The 14,550-nt window shown below is 38.8% G+C and overlaps 2 protein-coding genes across 3 annotated transcripts in view; one reads left to right on the top strand and one right to left on the bottom strand.

Moving 5' to 3' along the window:
* Positions 1-5,445: 5,445 nt before the first annotated feature.
* On the bottom strand, positions 5,446-14,134 carry LOC142351251 (lethal(2) giant larvae protein homolog 1-like). Its single transcript, XM_075403398.1, has 5 exons — positions 13,893-14,134; positions 10,523-13,506; positions 8,539-9,685; positions 7,238-7,783; positions 5,446-6,366 (listed from the first exon to the last, which is right to left on the bottom strand). The coding sequence occupies exons 2-5, from the start codon at positions 13,493-13,495 to the stop codon at positions 5,993-5,995; spliced, it is 5,040 nt and encodes a 1,679-aa protein (XP_075259513.1). The 5' UTR covers positions 13,496-13,506; positions 13,893-14,134; the 3' UTR covers positions 5,446-5,992.
* LOC142351252 (protein BCCIP homolog) overlaps positions 10,470-14,550 on the top strand; it is a 443,863-nt gene continuing 439,782 nt past the window's right edge. For both annotated transcript variants that reach the window (XM_075403399.1, XM_075403400.1), the window contains exon 1: positions 10,470-10,480. The gene's annotated coding sequence lies outside the window, so the exon portion shown is untranslated. The remainder of the gene's footprint in view (positions 10,481-14,550) is intronic.

Consider the following 14,550-nt stretch of genomic DNA (forward strand, 5'->3'; position numbering starts at 1 on the left):
TTGCTGTCAGCTGAGACTGAACTTTGATCCATCTGTGGCGTTTGAAGTAAGTAAAAGATGAGTTTTTAAGGCAAGAAAGGAAAAATTGAATAAATAAGGTAACTGAATATTGAAAACGAAAAGCAACAAATGAATGAATTATCTTCAAGAAAGAGCTTCATAAATCGAACCAATGAAATTTTAGTAAGAACGAGAATTATTGCGACATCGTAACCAATGAGATCATGTAAAAGAGGTCGTAACCAATGAGAATTGAGCGTTTATAATGACGTAATAGTTATGTCACTTCTATTTTTAGCAACATCACGTGAGTGACAAATGATGTCACGTGAGGGAGAATTTAGCAAAGAACACAAGCAATTGTTAAGACTTATATTGGAGAGCACCTGTAGTTCGAGAAAGGAACATTTTGATGAAGTGATTGGTTCTCATCATTGTCATTTTCTTGGATAGGAGGAAGAATAAGATCTCGGAAATGGGGAAGATCGAAGGTTTCTGATTTTGTAGAAATTGTATCAGCATGTTTGGAGAACATGTCTTCTACCCACCATACACCGTAGTGATTTATTTCACGAGAGTACGGGAACAAAATACCTTTGCTGTCTTTCAGTGGATGAAATCCTTGTTCTTTTCGAATTCTCTCAATGGCTTGAAAATAAGTGGGGAGAGAAAGTACTGAATTGTTGACTTTTTCTTCAGCTAAGTGGAGGTTATGATGTCTAGCTGCCTCTAAAGTTCTCCACAAATCTTTCGGAAGTGTTAGGCTAGTAGTCTGTGTTTTTATTGTTACTCTTGAGCAATCCACCTCAAAGGATAATTCGATATTGTTATCGGTTATTGTTGTTTTAAATTTTGATTCCTCTTTGTTTGGAACAAAATCTAAATCAGAATGAAGTGTCGAAAGAAAAGATGTTGAAGGTAAAGGAAGTATCGGAGTATTTTGCATTTTTTAAGACCACTGATATTCAACTGAGACAAAACACCAAATGAACAGAGTTTCTCGTTCCTAACTCATTTCGAGATAGATTATAGAAAAGATATGATTGGTTAAAAAAATTAAAAATTTTGCTATTTGAAATAGTTAAAAAAACCTTTTAAAAAATTTCTCTATAGTAAAACAACATTTTTTTTCAGAAAAATTAAATTAAACAATTTAACATAAAACTTCAAACAAATTACAAAATGGAAAAACAGAAAAATAAAAACATCAAAGTTTGCATTTTTTGCTAAAAACCTTATGTGAAAAACGACATTTTTGAAAGAAATTTATTTTAAAACGATTTTTTTTTCAAAAATAAATAAAATAAAAAACTTCAAAAACTTAAAAATGGAAAAATAGAAAAATAAAAAACATCAAAATCTGCATTTTTTGTTATAAACCTTATGTAAAAAACGGCATTTTTCAAAAAAAAAGTTCTAACTAAATTAACATTTTTATCAAAAAATATATTTTTTCAAATTGAACTCAAAAATTCGAAAAAAAAATGAAAACTATTTTTTTTTTTCGAAAACCAACAAATGGAAAAAAAAGAAAGTTTCAAATTATGCATTTTTCATCAAAAACCTTATGTAAAAAACAACATTTTTCAATCAAAATTGATATTAGTAAAATAACATTTTTATCAAAAAAAAATTTTTTTAACTAATAACAAAAATTCGAATAAAAGTCTTTTTTTCGAAAACTAACAAATGGAAAGAAAAAAATATCAAATTATGCATTTTATTCAAAAAGCTTGTTCACCTGCTGGATCTATCCGATGAAAAAATTATTTCCTTGACAAAAAAAGGTTAAGTAGATAAGATTAGCTGAAGTGCATTAGAGCGGATGCATTTCCCTGGGGTAATTAAGATAATTACCCCTGGGTAATTACGATAAGATGACAGGTCTATTGTTCTCACTCTCTTTTTTAGGTACGTCTTTGGAAAATTGATGAAAATAGGCTATAGGTAATCTTTATACATAGGTACGTCCTTTTACCCCCCCCCCCCACTCTTGCTCCGATATAACTACTAAAGCTACACGTGGGATTAAGTTAAATGTTTTTTTTGGATACTTTTATCATTTTTGTCGTCAAAATAGATTTTGTTCAATTGGACTATTCTCTACTGCCATTTTTCCTTCATTAATTCATTAAGTTGACAATTTGACTGCAGGAGACGATCCACAATTGAGACCTTAATTAATTATCATAAACATGTAATTACTATTTTCTACGTAAAATGATTTCATTGAGTCAGCGTGCTTTCCAATGCAATTCAAATTTCACACTGTAATCTGGTTGCCAAAAATTGAGCAAAAATTGGAGATAGAAGGCGTCGGAACATTATGTGCGTCCGCACATTACCGAGTTTCCGTTTTAACTTTAATGACTGTATATCTCAAGAGGTCTGATAGAACTAACCATGATAATTTTGGAAATGTTTGACTTTCAAAAACTTGTGAAACCAAAAAAAAAACAGGGAGAATATGTTTTCACTCAGCTGAAGACTTTCAAAGAGCATCAGCCTTATACAAGGTTAGGCCTAAAGAGTTCTTACTGAGTTCTGCTACTCTGCAAAAAAACTTAAGTTCTGGACATAATTTCTGATACAACATTTGGTCTCATGCTACTGTGATAGCACTAAAACCATATGATATAAAGTTCATTACTCTTTAAACTTTGAAATTGAAACTTTTGTCTTGAAAAACAAAAGAACGTCGGTTCACTTCATAGAACAAAGCTTTCACGCCGTTTCAACCACCCATTCAGTCTTTATGTATTGTTGCTACCATCGAAAATATAAGCTTGGAAAGCATTTTGCAAAATTTTTTGATATTTGAAGTGGAAAAATATATAAAACTACAATAACTCCCCGCATCAACATCAATTATTATTCAAGACTTCGTTTTTCATTCAGCACAATACAAACTAACAAATCAAATCAAATCATATAAAATGAACACATTCGTACATCAAACTATATCCAAAATATATTATACATTGACAGCTTTGAAAACAAAATAGTTCACATGAAAAACTTTCTTTCTTAGCATGAAAAGAATTTTCAGACTTGGTATTTGCAAAATTTATGTGAACAAATATTCAGTTCAAAACTATGTGCCAACTATAAGAAAGCTTTTCAACAAGTCATAAATAAAATATAACTTAATTGTTTCCAATAAATAACCCTACTCAATTTTATCTTCCAAATTTCAGCTTCATAGCAAATATGCAAAATGTAAGTCGAATTGCGCACGCATGAATTTAAGCTTTCAAGCAAAATGTTGCCGTAGAGAGAGTTTAAACAGTTTTAAGCAATGCAAAAGCAAGGCAGCCAATCTGAACATGAAAATGGTTCTTCGAGCTTATAAATGGAACAGTCAACCATGAGTTATGGTTTATAAGTTATTTATAACTTAACAACAATCCAGAGGAAAGATTGAAAGGACCCTATTACACTAAGCAGTTAAATATTTCAAAGTTTATGAAATTTTTACGATTATTTAAGGGGGTATTGCTGGGCTAGGTTTAATATATTTTAGGAGGGGAAAAGCTAGTTTTCCAAGAATACTGCCCCAGCTCATTGGGCTGACGTTGGGAATTATAAAGGCATGTACAAATAATATACCTTTACAGTAAGCACACACAAAGCACGTTAAAGTTTAAGGACTGTACTAGCACAATGTTTACGAAGCGAAACTGTTTAGCATGGAAAAGAAAACAAATTAAGAGAAAGAGAGGAAAAGTTAAGGACAAAATTCGAAACGACCCCGTATTTCCAATATTGGCAAAGCAGAAACGAGCTATAAATACCCGCTTTATGTACTAAAAGTCATAACAATGGTTTTAGGCTCTGTTAGACTTTAAGTGTGAAATTGGACGGTTTGTTTGCTTTTTTTGGAGGTCTATAGCCCGCCCACGATTTCACGAATAAATTGAACCTAGCAAGAAAGAACAAATATATTTAAGTCAGCAAGGTTAGAGTAAGTGCTCAACGGAAAGGGTCGCAACCAGTGAGTGGGGGAGGGGGATAAATTCTGCAATAAACCCCCGGACACTAATGGCAATATAACATTCGTTGAAATGAGTCTTAAAAAAAGCTTAACATTAGATTAGCTGCATATCAAGTGGTTCTGGTTGAGCAAGCATGCAATGCTATTTCTCTATTTCACATTATTTAAAGCAGATATGCGATAATTAAAAAGCATATCCACAGTACACGCAAAGTTTCTGGGTCAAGCGCTAACAATTTTTCCGATCTTTTTCTTTAATAAAGTGCCAATTAAGTGCCTTTTACTAGATGATTAAAAACGTAATTTTTCAAATACACTCTTTTCACACATGAAACTGCATATCTAGTCCACTTATGCGCAAGATACCCATCTTTCTATTTAAGTCTTTTCAGAGCGATGTTTCGGTTTGGTTTTTTGGAATGAAAATGACGACAGATCTACTGTTCTATTTGAAGCCTTCCTTCCTGAAAAATTTGGGTCTTAAATGCTTCACGCTTTCCTTTTGAAGTCAAAATTGATGATCGCCCACTCAGCCCATTTTGATATTCCGAAATTTGTCTGAGCATATTCAAATCAATGTCAAAAGCAAAGCTATCTATCCATATTTGGCATGAAACGTGTTATCGTCATCAAATTCAACGTGTTAAAGTCATCAGTTTCAGTTTAGTTCCGCCGATTATAACTGCAATATCTACTGAAACTTTGCTCAATGTTCAAAGCCTTCAGAGCGAAACTCGAACAACTTTATCTCCGAAGTGCTTTTGTCCGGAGGTCTCAATTAAATCACATGATCAGCGCTCGTATTTGATGACTATCTTAAACAGCTGGCCTTTTTTGGTCAGAGCACGCCTGTTCAATGACGATAGCTTCAAATGCTTTGCACTAGAAAATTTACTTAGTTTTAAAGTCATGCATCGATACTAATGTGTTGTCTGCAATGATACGCATAGATTTGAGCGTTGAGAAGCATTAGTGTTTTTTTGTGCTTAAGATAGGATCATTAGTATATTTTCTACACTCTTAATTTTGCTCTCTTCTCATTTTACAATTTTTTATTTGTAATTCGGTTACAAATCTCAACCTAAATGCGAAGGGATATGGCCGAGTTAAAAACTTCCCAAACATTTTGAAGTGGATGTGCTCAAAAATTGAATTTAAAAGTTTCTTTCGAGAAAATTGCTCAGAAATGCAGCGAGCTTTGAATTTTAACGTCGTAACTCGACCTCTCTTTAGTCAAGTCATGTAGACATAGATTTTATTAGAATTAATACAGATCACAAAAAAGTCGAGCGAAAGAAAGGCAACTTAAAAAAGCTTCAGGAAAGATTTATTGAGGAATTTTTCACCAGTTTATTGCATTTTTCATTTTTGTTTCGAATAAGACGGCGAAAAATTCCACAAACTATTGCAGTTGGAAAGATGTACATCTACGGTGGTAAACTTAAAGACTATTGTTAAGGAAAATAAATTATAACCAAAACAATCACTAATTATGAAGAAAGATCAATTGACTTCAATCTGACTGTGGAAGTACGAAAATTGTTGGATAATGTCGAGAAACTTTACAAGCTGAAATTATTAATAGCATCGCAAATTACTGCAATAATATCACTGGAATAGCGGATTGCATTTATGAATACTTTATTAAATACACCTAGTTAAATATTTAAAAAGTTTCCTAGAAAGAACAGAGAGAAATGAGCAAGCTTCAATTTGTAAACAATTTGTTTACTTCTTCAATGGATACTTATAACTACATAACTAGCGCCCTCAGTAAACAGAGTAAACAGGCAATTGTACCAACAGAATCTGGCAAAACCTAAATTTAACAAGCTGCAAATAATTTGAATATCTTACATTCAAAATAATATTTTGACTTACTCAAATTTCACGAGATGAAAATAATAAGTTTCGATAGTCAACACAAACTTCGAGATTGATTTATAAAATCGATAGTCAAAAATTGTGCGCGATTAGATAACAACAACTGTGCAGAATTTATTCTTTTGATTCCTCGCTTGCAGCAACTTCCACGCTGGTTTCATCTGAAACTGTGTTCTGCTCTGAGGCGATTGCCGCTTTTTTGATAACTTCATCTTCATTCTGAGCGGGTTCAGGGCTCGCAGTTCCACTTTCAGCTTGTCCGTTTTCCGAGGGAGTTTCATTAGTGGCCTCTGAAGTTCCGTTCTCAGCGATTCCATTTTGATGGCCATTTGGCTGTTCTTCATGCCCATTTACATCCCCATTGGGTTCCTGAGTTTCCTCAGGCGTAGCTTCGGTTTCGTTGTAAACTATATCTGCACTCGCTGTTTCTCCATTTTCTCGTCCCAATGGAGAGTAAAGTTCGCCTTGAGAACCTCCGTAGCAAGCACCTTAAACGAAATCAATAGTAATTATTGTTGCTGAGAAGCCCGTTCATGGTAGGTGTACTTGAAACATGATACTTTGCTTTCTGTGCGCATTTTTTGAATAGTCTCGGAAAAAAAGGTCCCAGACCAAGCAATAGAGGTCAAATAGGTTATGCATTTAGGCACTTAAGGCTAAGCAGTTATGCCTACTCAACTGTTTCAGTGGAACGTACACCGGGGGACTCGTAAATTTCTTATAGAAAAACACCTTAAGGTCTTCGCTCTTTATGTTTGACCACTTTCCTCGCTGAAAAAGTCAAATCAGTCAGGCGGAAAAACAATTAACCGAAAAATACAAGATCAAATAATTGTTTCAAAAATCTTTTGAGGTCAATTAAACATGGGATAATTTGGAGAATCTTCTCAGAGAAACAACAACAGCGCGACCTTGCAACTCCGAGGAAAGCACTTGCAAGACTTTCGAAGTGACACACGAGAACAAAACACTTTCGAAAACTATCTTCTAATCTGTCTTCACTCTCTGCCTAAAAAGAGGCGATATCAGAGTTCTTCAAGCCTGGCTCCGGGTTAAATCTTTTGCTACTCAAAGAGTCCATTACCGGTATTAGGGTTCGAATCAAATAGCTTACCTACCTAATTTACTTCAGCAATGAACCTTCCAACGAGTTGCATTCTTGTCGCCCAATAGCGACCATATTTATCAAAAATTTATCAAAATTCAGTAAAAAAAAATACCAAAAAAGTTGCTAGTGGGACAGAAAATTGCTTTAAGAGAAGCACGATCTCTCTCAAATACGGTACGTTTTAAAAACGAGAATTCTACATTATCTTCAGCATCAGTTCAAGTTCGTGTCGCAATTAAGAAATTTTTAACCTGTAACTCCATTCTCTACGTCCTCCTCCGCAGGTGCAGCCTCGGATGGTTCCTCACTGGTTTCAACCACAACTGGCGCTGTTTCTTCTGTTTTCTCAGCTTCTGGTTCTTCAGCTGGCGTCTCCGCACTTTCATCTTCTGCCTTTTCAGTTGTTTCTGGTTCTGTGGGTTCATCCTCGATCTTTGCTGCCTCCTCTTCAACTTTATCTGGCTCTTCTGCAGTCTCGGTTTCCGTGGCTTCAACCTCGGCAGGTTTTTCTTCCAATTCGGCTGGCTGTTCTTCAGTTGGCTCAACAGCAACTTCAATCTCGACTGCCGGCGCTGACTCAACGCTCTCGACATTTTTAACTTCGACTGGTTCGTCAGCCTCGGCTTCGTCACCGGTTTCGTGTCCACCGATGTGATGGGTAATTTGGTCTTCATTGGGAGCGGGAGTTGGTTCGACCTCTTCGTTTTGAGTCAAGGTAGCAGTTCTCACTGGAGCTCCATCAGTGTCAGCTAGTACCACCTCGGCTTGGTTCATTTCGTCATCTGATGTCACGTTGCCTTTAAATAAAGAGGTTTAAGTTATTCAATACGACATTCATGGAATGTTTCATGTTATAGCAAGTCACCCGTCCGGACGTATTGCATTTTAAAAAACCATATCTTCACTCAAATTTTCTACAAACAAAACCGCTTACTTTCAGAAAAACTGAATTGTAAATTTAACGTACAAATTTGTGAGGTAGGTTCAGAGGTTTAAAAAACCTTTTCTGAGTTACAACTTTCATGCGCATTACGAGAGCTCAGAAAGCGCATTCTGTATAAAAAAAAACATAACCGACTAACGTCGGGCGAATTGCTCTCAAACGACGGGCGAGCGGTTGGCTTCGTCAGTAGCTAGCCACGGGGGGGGGGGGGGGGGTGCACCTGGGGCTGATGGGGGGCAACACTGGGTTGGGGGGTGCAACAGCGCGGTGGGGGGTGGAGGCAATAGTGGGGGTGGGAAGTAAACAGGGTGGGGGGATGTCTCAACCTCTAAGAACCGCCCTTCACACCATAAGTATAAGTCTCCAAAACAGTTTGAGCTGAAAGGCTCTAAGAGCACTTAATGCCCGCTGGGCGCTACCTGTTTATCCCGTTTTTGAGGACGAAAAGTCAAAAGCGTCAGACGAAAAATCGGTCAAGCGAAAAATCGCATAAAAAAGAAAGACCAACAGGACTAATATAATTGCTACAAACTTCGTTTGAGAGCAATTAAAAAAGAAACAATCAATTGATCGGTTATCGAAATTCCTCAAAGCAGGGCAACAAAATACCTGATTTCTGTTCTTCTTCAGCGGGCGCAGATTCAGTTTCAACAACGGTTTGGTGCTCAATTTCCTTTTCTTCGCCAGTTGCATCGACCACGGTAACAGTTTGTACCACTGTTGTAACCTCCTCTCGCTCTTTATCTTCAGCATCCTCGAGGGTCTCAACTGTAACTTCGACTTCCTTTTTCGGTTCCTCATCTTCGGCAGCTGGTTCTTCTTCCGTGGGCGCTTGCTCATCTGACGGTGAAATCTCAAACTCTTCTTTTTGTTGAGTTTTCTGAGTGATAACATCGCCGTCCAATGACAGAGTTGTATCTCGGGTGGTTGTGATGATCTTTGCACATTGGGTTCCATCATCCGAAGATATGATTGTTCGGCTTTCAATTGCCCGGTAGGTAGTCACGGTTGTGGTGGTTAACTCTGGGTTGTCAGGCGTGAGTTCTTCCTGAATTCGTCGGTGGAACTCTTCGTCTTTGAGATCCTCAGCGTCATCAATCATTTTCTTGGCTTCCTCTTCGACTGTTGGGAGATCTTGGGGTTCCTCATCAGCTTCCTCGGCCTCCTTTTCCTCTTCTGGTTTCTCTTCTAATGTGTCTTCTGCAGGGGCTACTGATTCGACGTTCTCGACCTTTTCAGCTTCTGCGGTTTCTTCTTTGACTTCCTCGACCGCTTCCTCGTCAGCTGGTTTCTCCGGTTCCTCGACAAATGGTTCAGGTTCCACAGGAGGCAAAGGTCGCACGCCTTCCGGCAACTCGACCCCAACTGTAAGCGGGCTCTCGGTATCCTTGAACAGGGCGTACTGCTTAATCAAGTTTGTACTTTGCAGTACGTATGCACAACCTTCACTGCTAAATTCTGTGAACATGCTTGCAATTTTGTTCTCTGAGTTAACCAAATCATAGTTGTACTGTCGGAAGAGAGCTGGCAGGGAAAAGGTACACACGCTTCCATCGTTAAGCATACAAGCGAGGAAGTTCTGAACAGAACTGTCAGAGCGATGTTTGATAGGGGCCGCTTTTCGGACTTTGAGACCATGTACGGCTGTCAATTTCTCTTTGTATTTAGATTTGAGAGCAGGCAGAGTGAACAACTTCATCTGCTCTTCTGAGCAAACAAGGAGGTGGTGGTGGCCACTCATATCAGCTGCCGATTCCTAAACAGAAAGCACATTCCGCCGAAATTACATAAAATTCAAAATAAACAGCTCAGAGCTATCGAGGGCATCCTATTATGTACAAAAGCTTCAGCTAACCAAGAGACATTCACCTCTCAATTTGTACGACTAAGAATTTTCGCAATTGCCAGCCATTAATTGTTATAGTTGACAGGTTTCGACTTTATTCAAACTGAATAGACACCAACGTCTTCGCTTTGCAAATTGACCTTCTCGTCGTCAACTCAATGGATCCCCTCCCATGGCTTCAATGCAAACAATTATGTTTGCTAAAATTTCACAATATTCGGACTTTGTCCATCAAAACTGTCGCCAAAAATAGTGAACTGTAATTTAAGGATTAATACATAACAGGTTAATACTGTCATTTAAACCCAAAGATGAAATTCGCATTCCTTGTGAAAGACTGAAGAAATTTCTAGATTAATCCTAAATAGTCTTTTAAGCTATAATCTAAGCGCTGTCAGCTCGCAAATTGTCCTAAAACGGCGGTATATTTTGTAACAAGTATTTACCTCGTCTAATTGTCACACCGCAAACTTTGCTCAACAGTGATGTAAATTTTCAGTGCATAATTACTCTGAACATTGATAATCTGTGTATTCAAAATTCAAATTTAGCATCAGTTGTCACAACAGCACAAAAATAGCAAATAAATTTTCATTTTGATGGCTTCTCCGATGCCCTCTTACAGTATGCAGGAAGCAGCACAATTAGAACACTCACAACCAATTTTTTAATGCGCTTTTTGCGTTGAGCATAGACTTATTAAATTGACCTGCCGGTAAAACAAGCACGAAAATTAATTTTCCACACCTTTCCAACCGCGACTGCGGACAAATCGGGAAGTGGGAATCCACTGTGATCCAAAATGTTCATGTACACCACTGGCGCTCTGTGCAACAGTTTAATCTCCTTGGCCAGTCTCAACTTAGCCTCGTTACCTTCTCGCTCTTCGGGCAATGTTACGAGGTACGAGTAAACGCTACCAGCGTGGGTTCCCACCCACAAACTGGGAGAACTGTCTTTACTATTCCTCAAGAAGGTGTCTGCAAAGAAGAGGTATCGGACTGTTGACATCATAGTTTTATCCTGACGTTCGCCTCGAGCTTCCACAACTCGCGTTGTAGACGCATCCTCTTTCTGTTCTTCGGTTTCCACGATTGTGACAGCTGGAACTGCAGTAGCATCCGAAGGTCCAGCAGCTTCTGGTTCTTCAGGCTTCGGTTCTTCGGGCTTTACTTCCTCCTCTTTCGGAGGTTCTTCTTTTTCTTCGGTTGGCTGTTCCTCGACTTTTTCAGCTACTGTTTCAGTTGGTTCGGCAGGTGCTTCAGGTTCTGTTTCAGCAGGTTTTTCTTCAGCTTCTTCTTCTTTAGGTTCTTCGGGTTCATCTGGTTTTGTTTCCTCGGAAGCAGGAGCATCTCCGGCTGCTTCGGGAGCTTTTTCAACCTCTTCGGTTTCCTCCGCATCCTTGGCGGGAACCTCGGATTCAACAGGCTTATCGCCAGCTTCTTCAGTTTTCTCTGGCTCAACTTCAGCCGGTTTCGTCTCTTCTTCTTTTGGTTTTTCTTCTTCGACCTTGGCTTCCTCAATTTTACTGCTCGATACATCGGTTTTTGCTTTTGTTGAAGAATCGGCACTCGATTCTGTCTTTTTCGGTTTAAGCCTTCGGAACGAATTTCTGATGCCTTCTCTCAGAGATTTAGATTTTGATAACTTTGCTCCTGAAGCAGCTTCATCGTTTTCAACCAGAGTACTTCGAGTGAGAACTGCTTTGGAAGCCTCAATGTCAAAAACTCCAAAACCGTGACTCGTACCTGCCGCTATGAGACCGTATTTCTCATTCACAGCCATGCTTGTGATAGGCGCTGGAGGTTCGCACTGTACAACAAACTTCAGCGAATATCCTTCAGGTAGTTGCTCTTCAGCAAGCTCCTTCAATTTTGCAGGGTGGCATCCCTTCCATTTGAAGCCTGCTTCATCAGGAACTATTTTGACTTCGTGGATTTGAACAGTGTTTACATCAACCTCTTCCATTTCGAAAACAACGACTTGACCACTGTGTGTCCCAACAAACAGCTTCTCACTTTTCGGGCAAATGTAAAGTTTGCATACTGCAAATCGGTTGTCATCTCCACTGGAACCGAAGTCTTCGCCAACTTTTCTAAGCTCAACATCGCCTAGACTCTCGTGAGCCGCGGCCGGATCTTCTTCCAGATCTTCTGGTAGGAAATAATTGTTCAAGTTGAGAGAGTACAGGAGGCTGAATTTACCATCATTTACGTCATAGAATCTTAGACTGCCGTCATAATGACCTGTAACTACGACATTCGATTTGGAGCTTTGTGCAGACTCGGAACTACCTCCGAAAATTGGCCAATCACGAGTTGATTTATCAGCAAACATTGCTTTGTCAAATTTACTGAGTTTCTCAATCAAGTTAGCTTCCGTTGCAGAGTCTTCATAGACGTACAAGCATGTCACATCATTCGGTGATGCCGAATTCAGGTAAGGTTTCTTAAATGCAGGCCATTGAGGTTGCGCGCCATCTTCGCTTGCGGCGCTGAGAAGATCAATAATAATCAATTCATCTTCGGTTAAAACTGCAAGAGCTGACGCTTTTCGCACCATTACAGGCTCGGGCGCTTCAGTTGCCTCTTCCGATGGCGCTTCAGTAGCCTCTTCCGATGGCGCTTCTTCAGTTGCCTCTTCCGATGGCGATTCTTCAGTTGCCTCTTCCGATGGCGCTTGTGTCTCTTCCGTAGTTTCCTGGGGAGCGGAAACTACTTCCTGCTGAGAATGAATAATCTGGAAGTCCAAAATCTTCGATGAGGTTTCATAATTTACTTGAGTTTCGCCTTGTTTGACAGCAAAGGAGTGGGTCGAAGCATATGTAAGCTTGGGAAGACCTCCTGTGAATACCAAAAAGTCGTCACTGACTTCAACTTTGCCCAATTTTTGGGCCGGCTCTGCCAATTCAGCAAACGGGAACGTCTGTACTGGCTTGCACTCGACATCCAGAGTCCATGAATAGTAAGAACCATCGGAATGTGCGGTCACAAAACCATTTCCATCACTTGACCACGAAGCACTTTCCAGAGACTCACAAGAAACATAAAAAGTTCCCTGAGCAAGCTTATCCTCGAGGTTCCAGACAATCAGGAGTCCAACGTGGAATCCTATGAGAACCAACTCCTTGTTCGATGGATGAGGAACAACAACCTGTACAGATCCAGGTGTCAGTTTCAAATCTTCGGGGACGCTTTGCATGGCAACATCAAGATGGATAGTATCCTCTTTGAGCTCAAATGACGCGGCATCAAGCACCAATGTATCTCCAACCTCTGTTCCAATCAGGATTATTCCAACGGAAGCAATCAAGCTGAAGGTGGTCGCCTTCTTGGTGTCAATAACAAGATCTTTCACAGGTTCCAGAACAATAGATTTAGCTCCAGATTTCGTGTTCAGTTCGAACAATGTTAGCACAGACTGTCCAGAGGTTTCGGCAAGGGTCACGATTCTCCCCTCATTGGGGATCCAAGCTATTTGCGACACGGAAGAAACTTTCTTTTCATGTTGTCCATTAACCAGGACTCCACTTTTCCCATAAACCCTCAGCTCTCCTGTTCCTGTCGCAAGGGCTAACAACCCGAGTTGATCATCGTATGCTATTGCACTTGGGGATGTAGGAAAACCATATTCCATGATATTATGTACGTCAAAAAGCTCGGATTCCACATGTTTGTTTTTGGCAAGCTTCCGCTTGATCTTGTTTATTTGCATAGCCATTGCAACTGCGTCTAAAATAGCCAAAACAAAGTAGTATCTTTAGACTCTTGTAGAAAAATCAAAAGCAAATCAGTGCGTGATTGAATATCTTCAATTTTAATCGAAGCTATCAAAACAAATGAAGCTTTGCTCATTTTTTTTAAAAGGTGAATATAAAATTACTATTTTCAAGCGAGCTTAGCAATACATAAAATCTTAAAATAGCCCTTCGAACTAATCGATCAATTCAAAACTGCCCTGAAAAGCACTATCACCATTATTAGAAAGCCATTCTAAGCACTCGAAAGTGCTTTTAATCTCTTTAAAGACCACGAATATAATCAAATCTGCACTTTTTTATTTTCCTATTTTAAAACACCAAATTCATGTTATATTAAGATGTTCAAGACAAACTTACCTTATGTAATTTAGCACAGCTATTTCTCAAGAGAAGGCTCACAAAATTTGACTGATATTAAACCAAATCACAGCCTGAAAGAGCTTCTACGAACACAACGACACAGGATATTTTACGACAAGATAAAGCAATACCGCCTATCTGCATAAAATGTAACTATTTCGAACTTACACCGTGAAACGAACCAAGATTCAAAGTTCTTATGTCATCGCACTGATGTAAGGTCGCTGTACTCAAAACTACGTTGGCAAACAGATCGACACCAAATTCTAACTGCGTAAAATGACCCGAATTTAATCACACTGTTCAAACAAGGCTGATATCTAGTTTCCATTGAATGCTACACGATCGGTTACCTAACAAAACTCGCTATCAAAGGCACACAAGCCACAAATTGTAAATTGACATAGTCGATTTTCCTGTTAGTTTTAAGCAATTAGTCAACACAGCTGCTTGTCCGAATGACCACTGGCCGCGTTTCAAATTTCCCCATGTCTTCCTGACGAAAGCCTGTCAAAAGGGCGACAAATAACCTGTGCGTTAACTAACTGCCGACATTTAGCTTTTGACCTAAAACAATGGGCAACCTTAAAATCAATACCTATTTTCTCAACTCATAAGAAACTTACGTAGATCTTGTTTGCATCTCGTGCACACT

This window comes from Convolutriloba macropyga, chromosome 12 (assembly GCF_964194025.1).
Source record: "Convolutriloba macropyga chromosome 12, txConMacr16.3, whole genome shotgun sequence".
Classification (NCBI taxonomy): domain Eukaryota; kingdom Metazoa; phylum Xenacoelomorpha; order Acoela; family Convolutidae; genus Convolutriloba; species Convolutriloba macropyga.

Excerpts from the sequence above, each read along its gene's own strand:
- LOC142351251 (XM_075403398.1), bottom strand. The coding sequence starts at position 13,495 with ATGGCTATGCAAATAAACAAGATCAAGCGGAAGCTTGCCAAAAACAAA. Across the intron at positions 9,686-10,522 it reads CCGCAGTCGCGGTTGGAAAG|GAATCGGCAGCTGATATGAG; the intron begins GTGTGGAAAATT and ends CTTTCTGTTTAG. Across the intron at positions 6,367-7,237 it reads CGTAGAGAATGGAGTTACAG|GTGCTTGCTACGGAGGTTCT; the intron begins GTTAAAAATTTC and ends ATTTCGTTTAAG.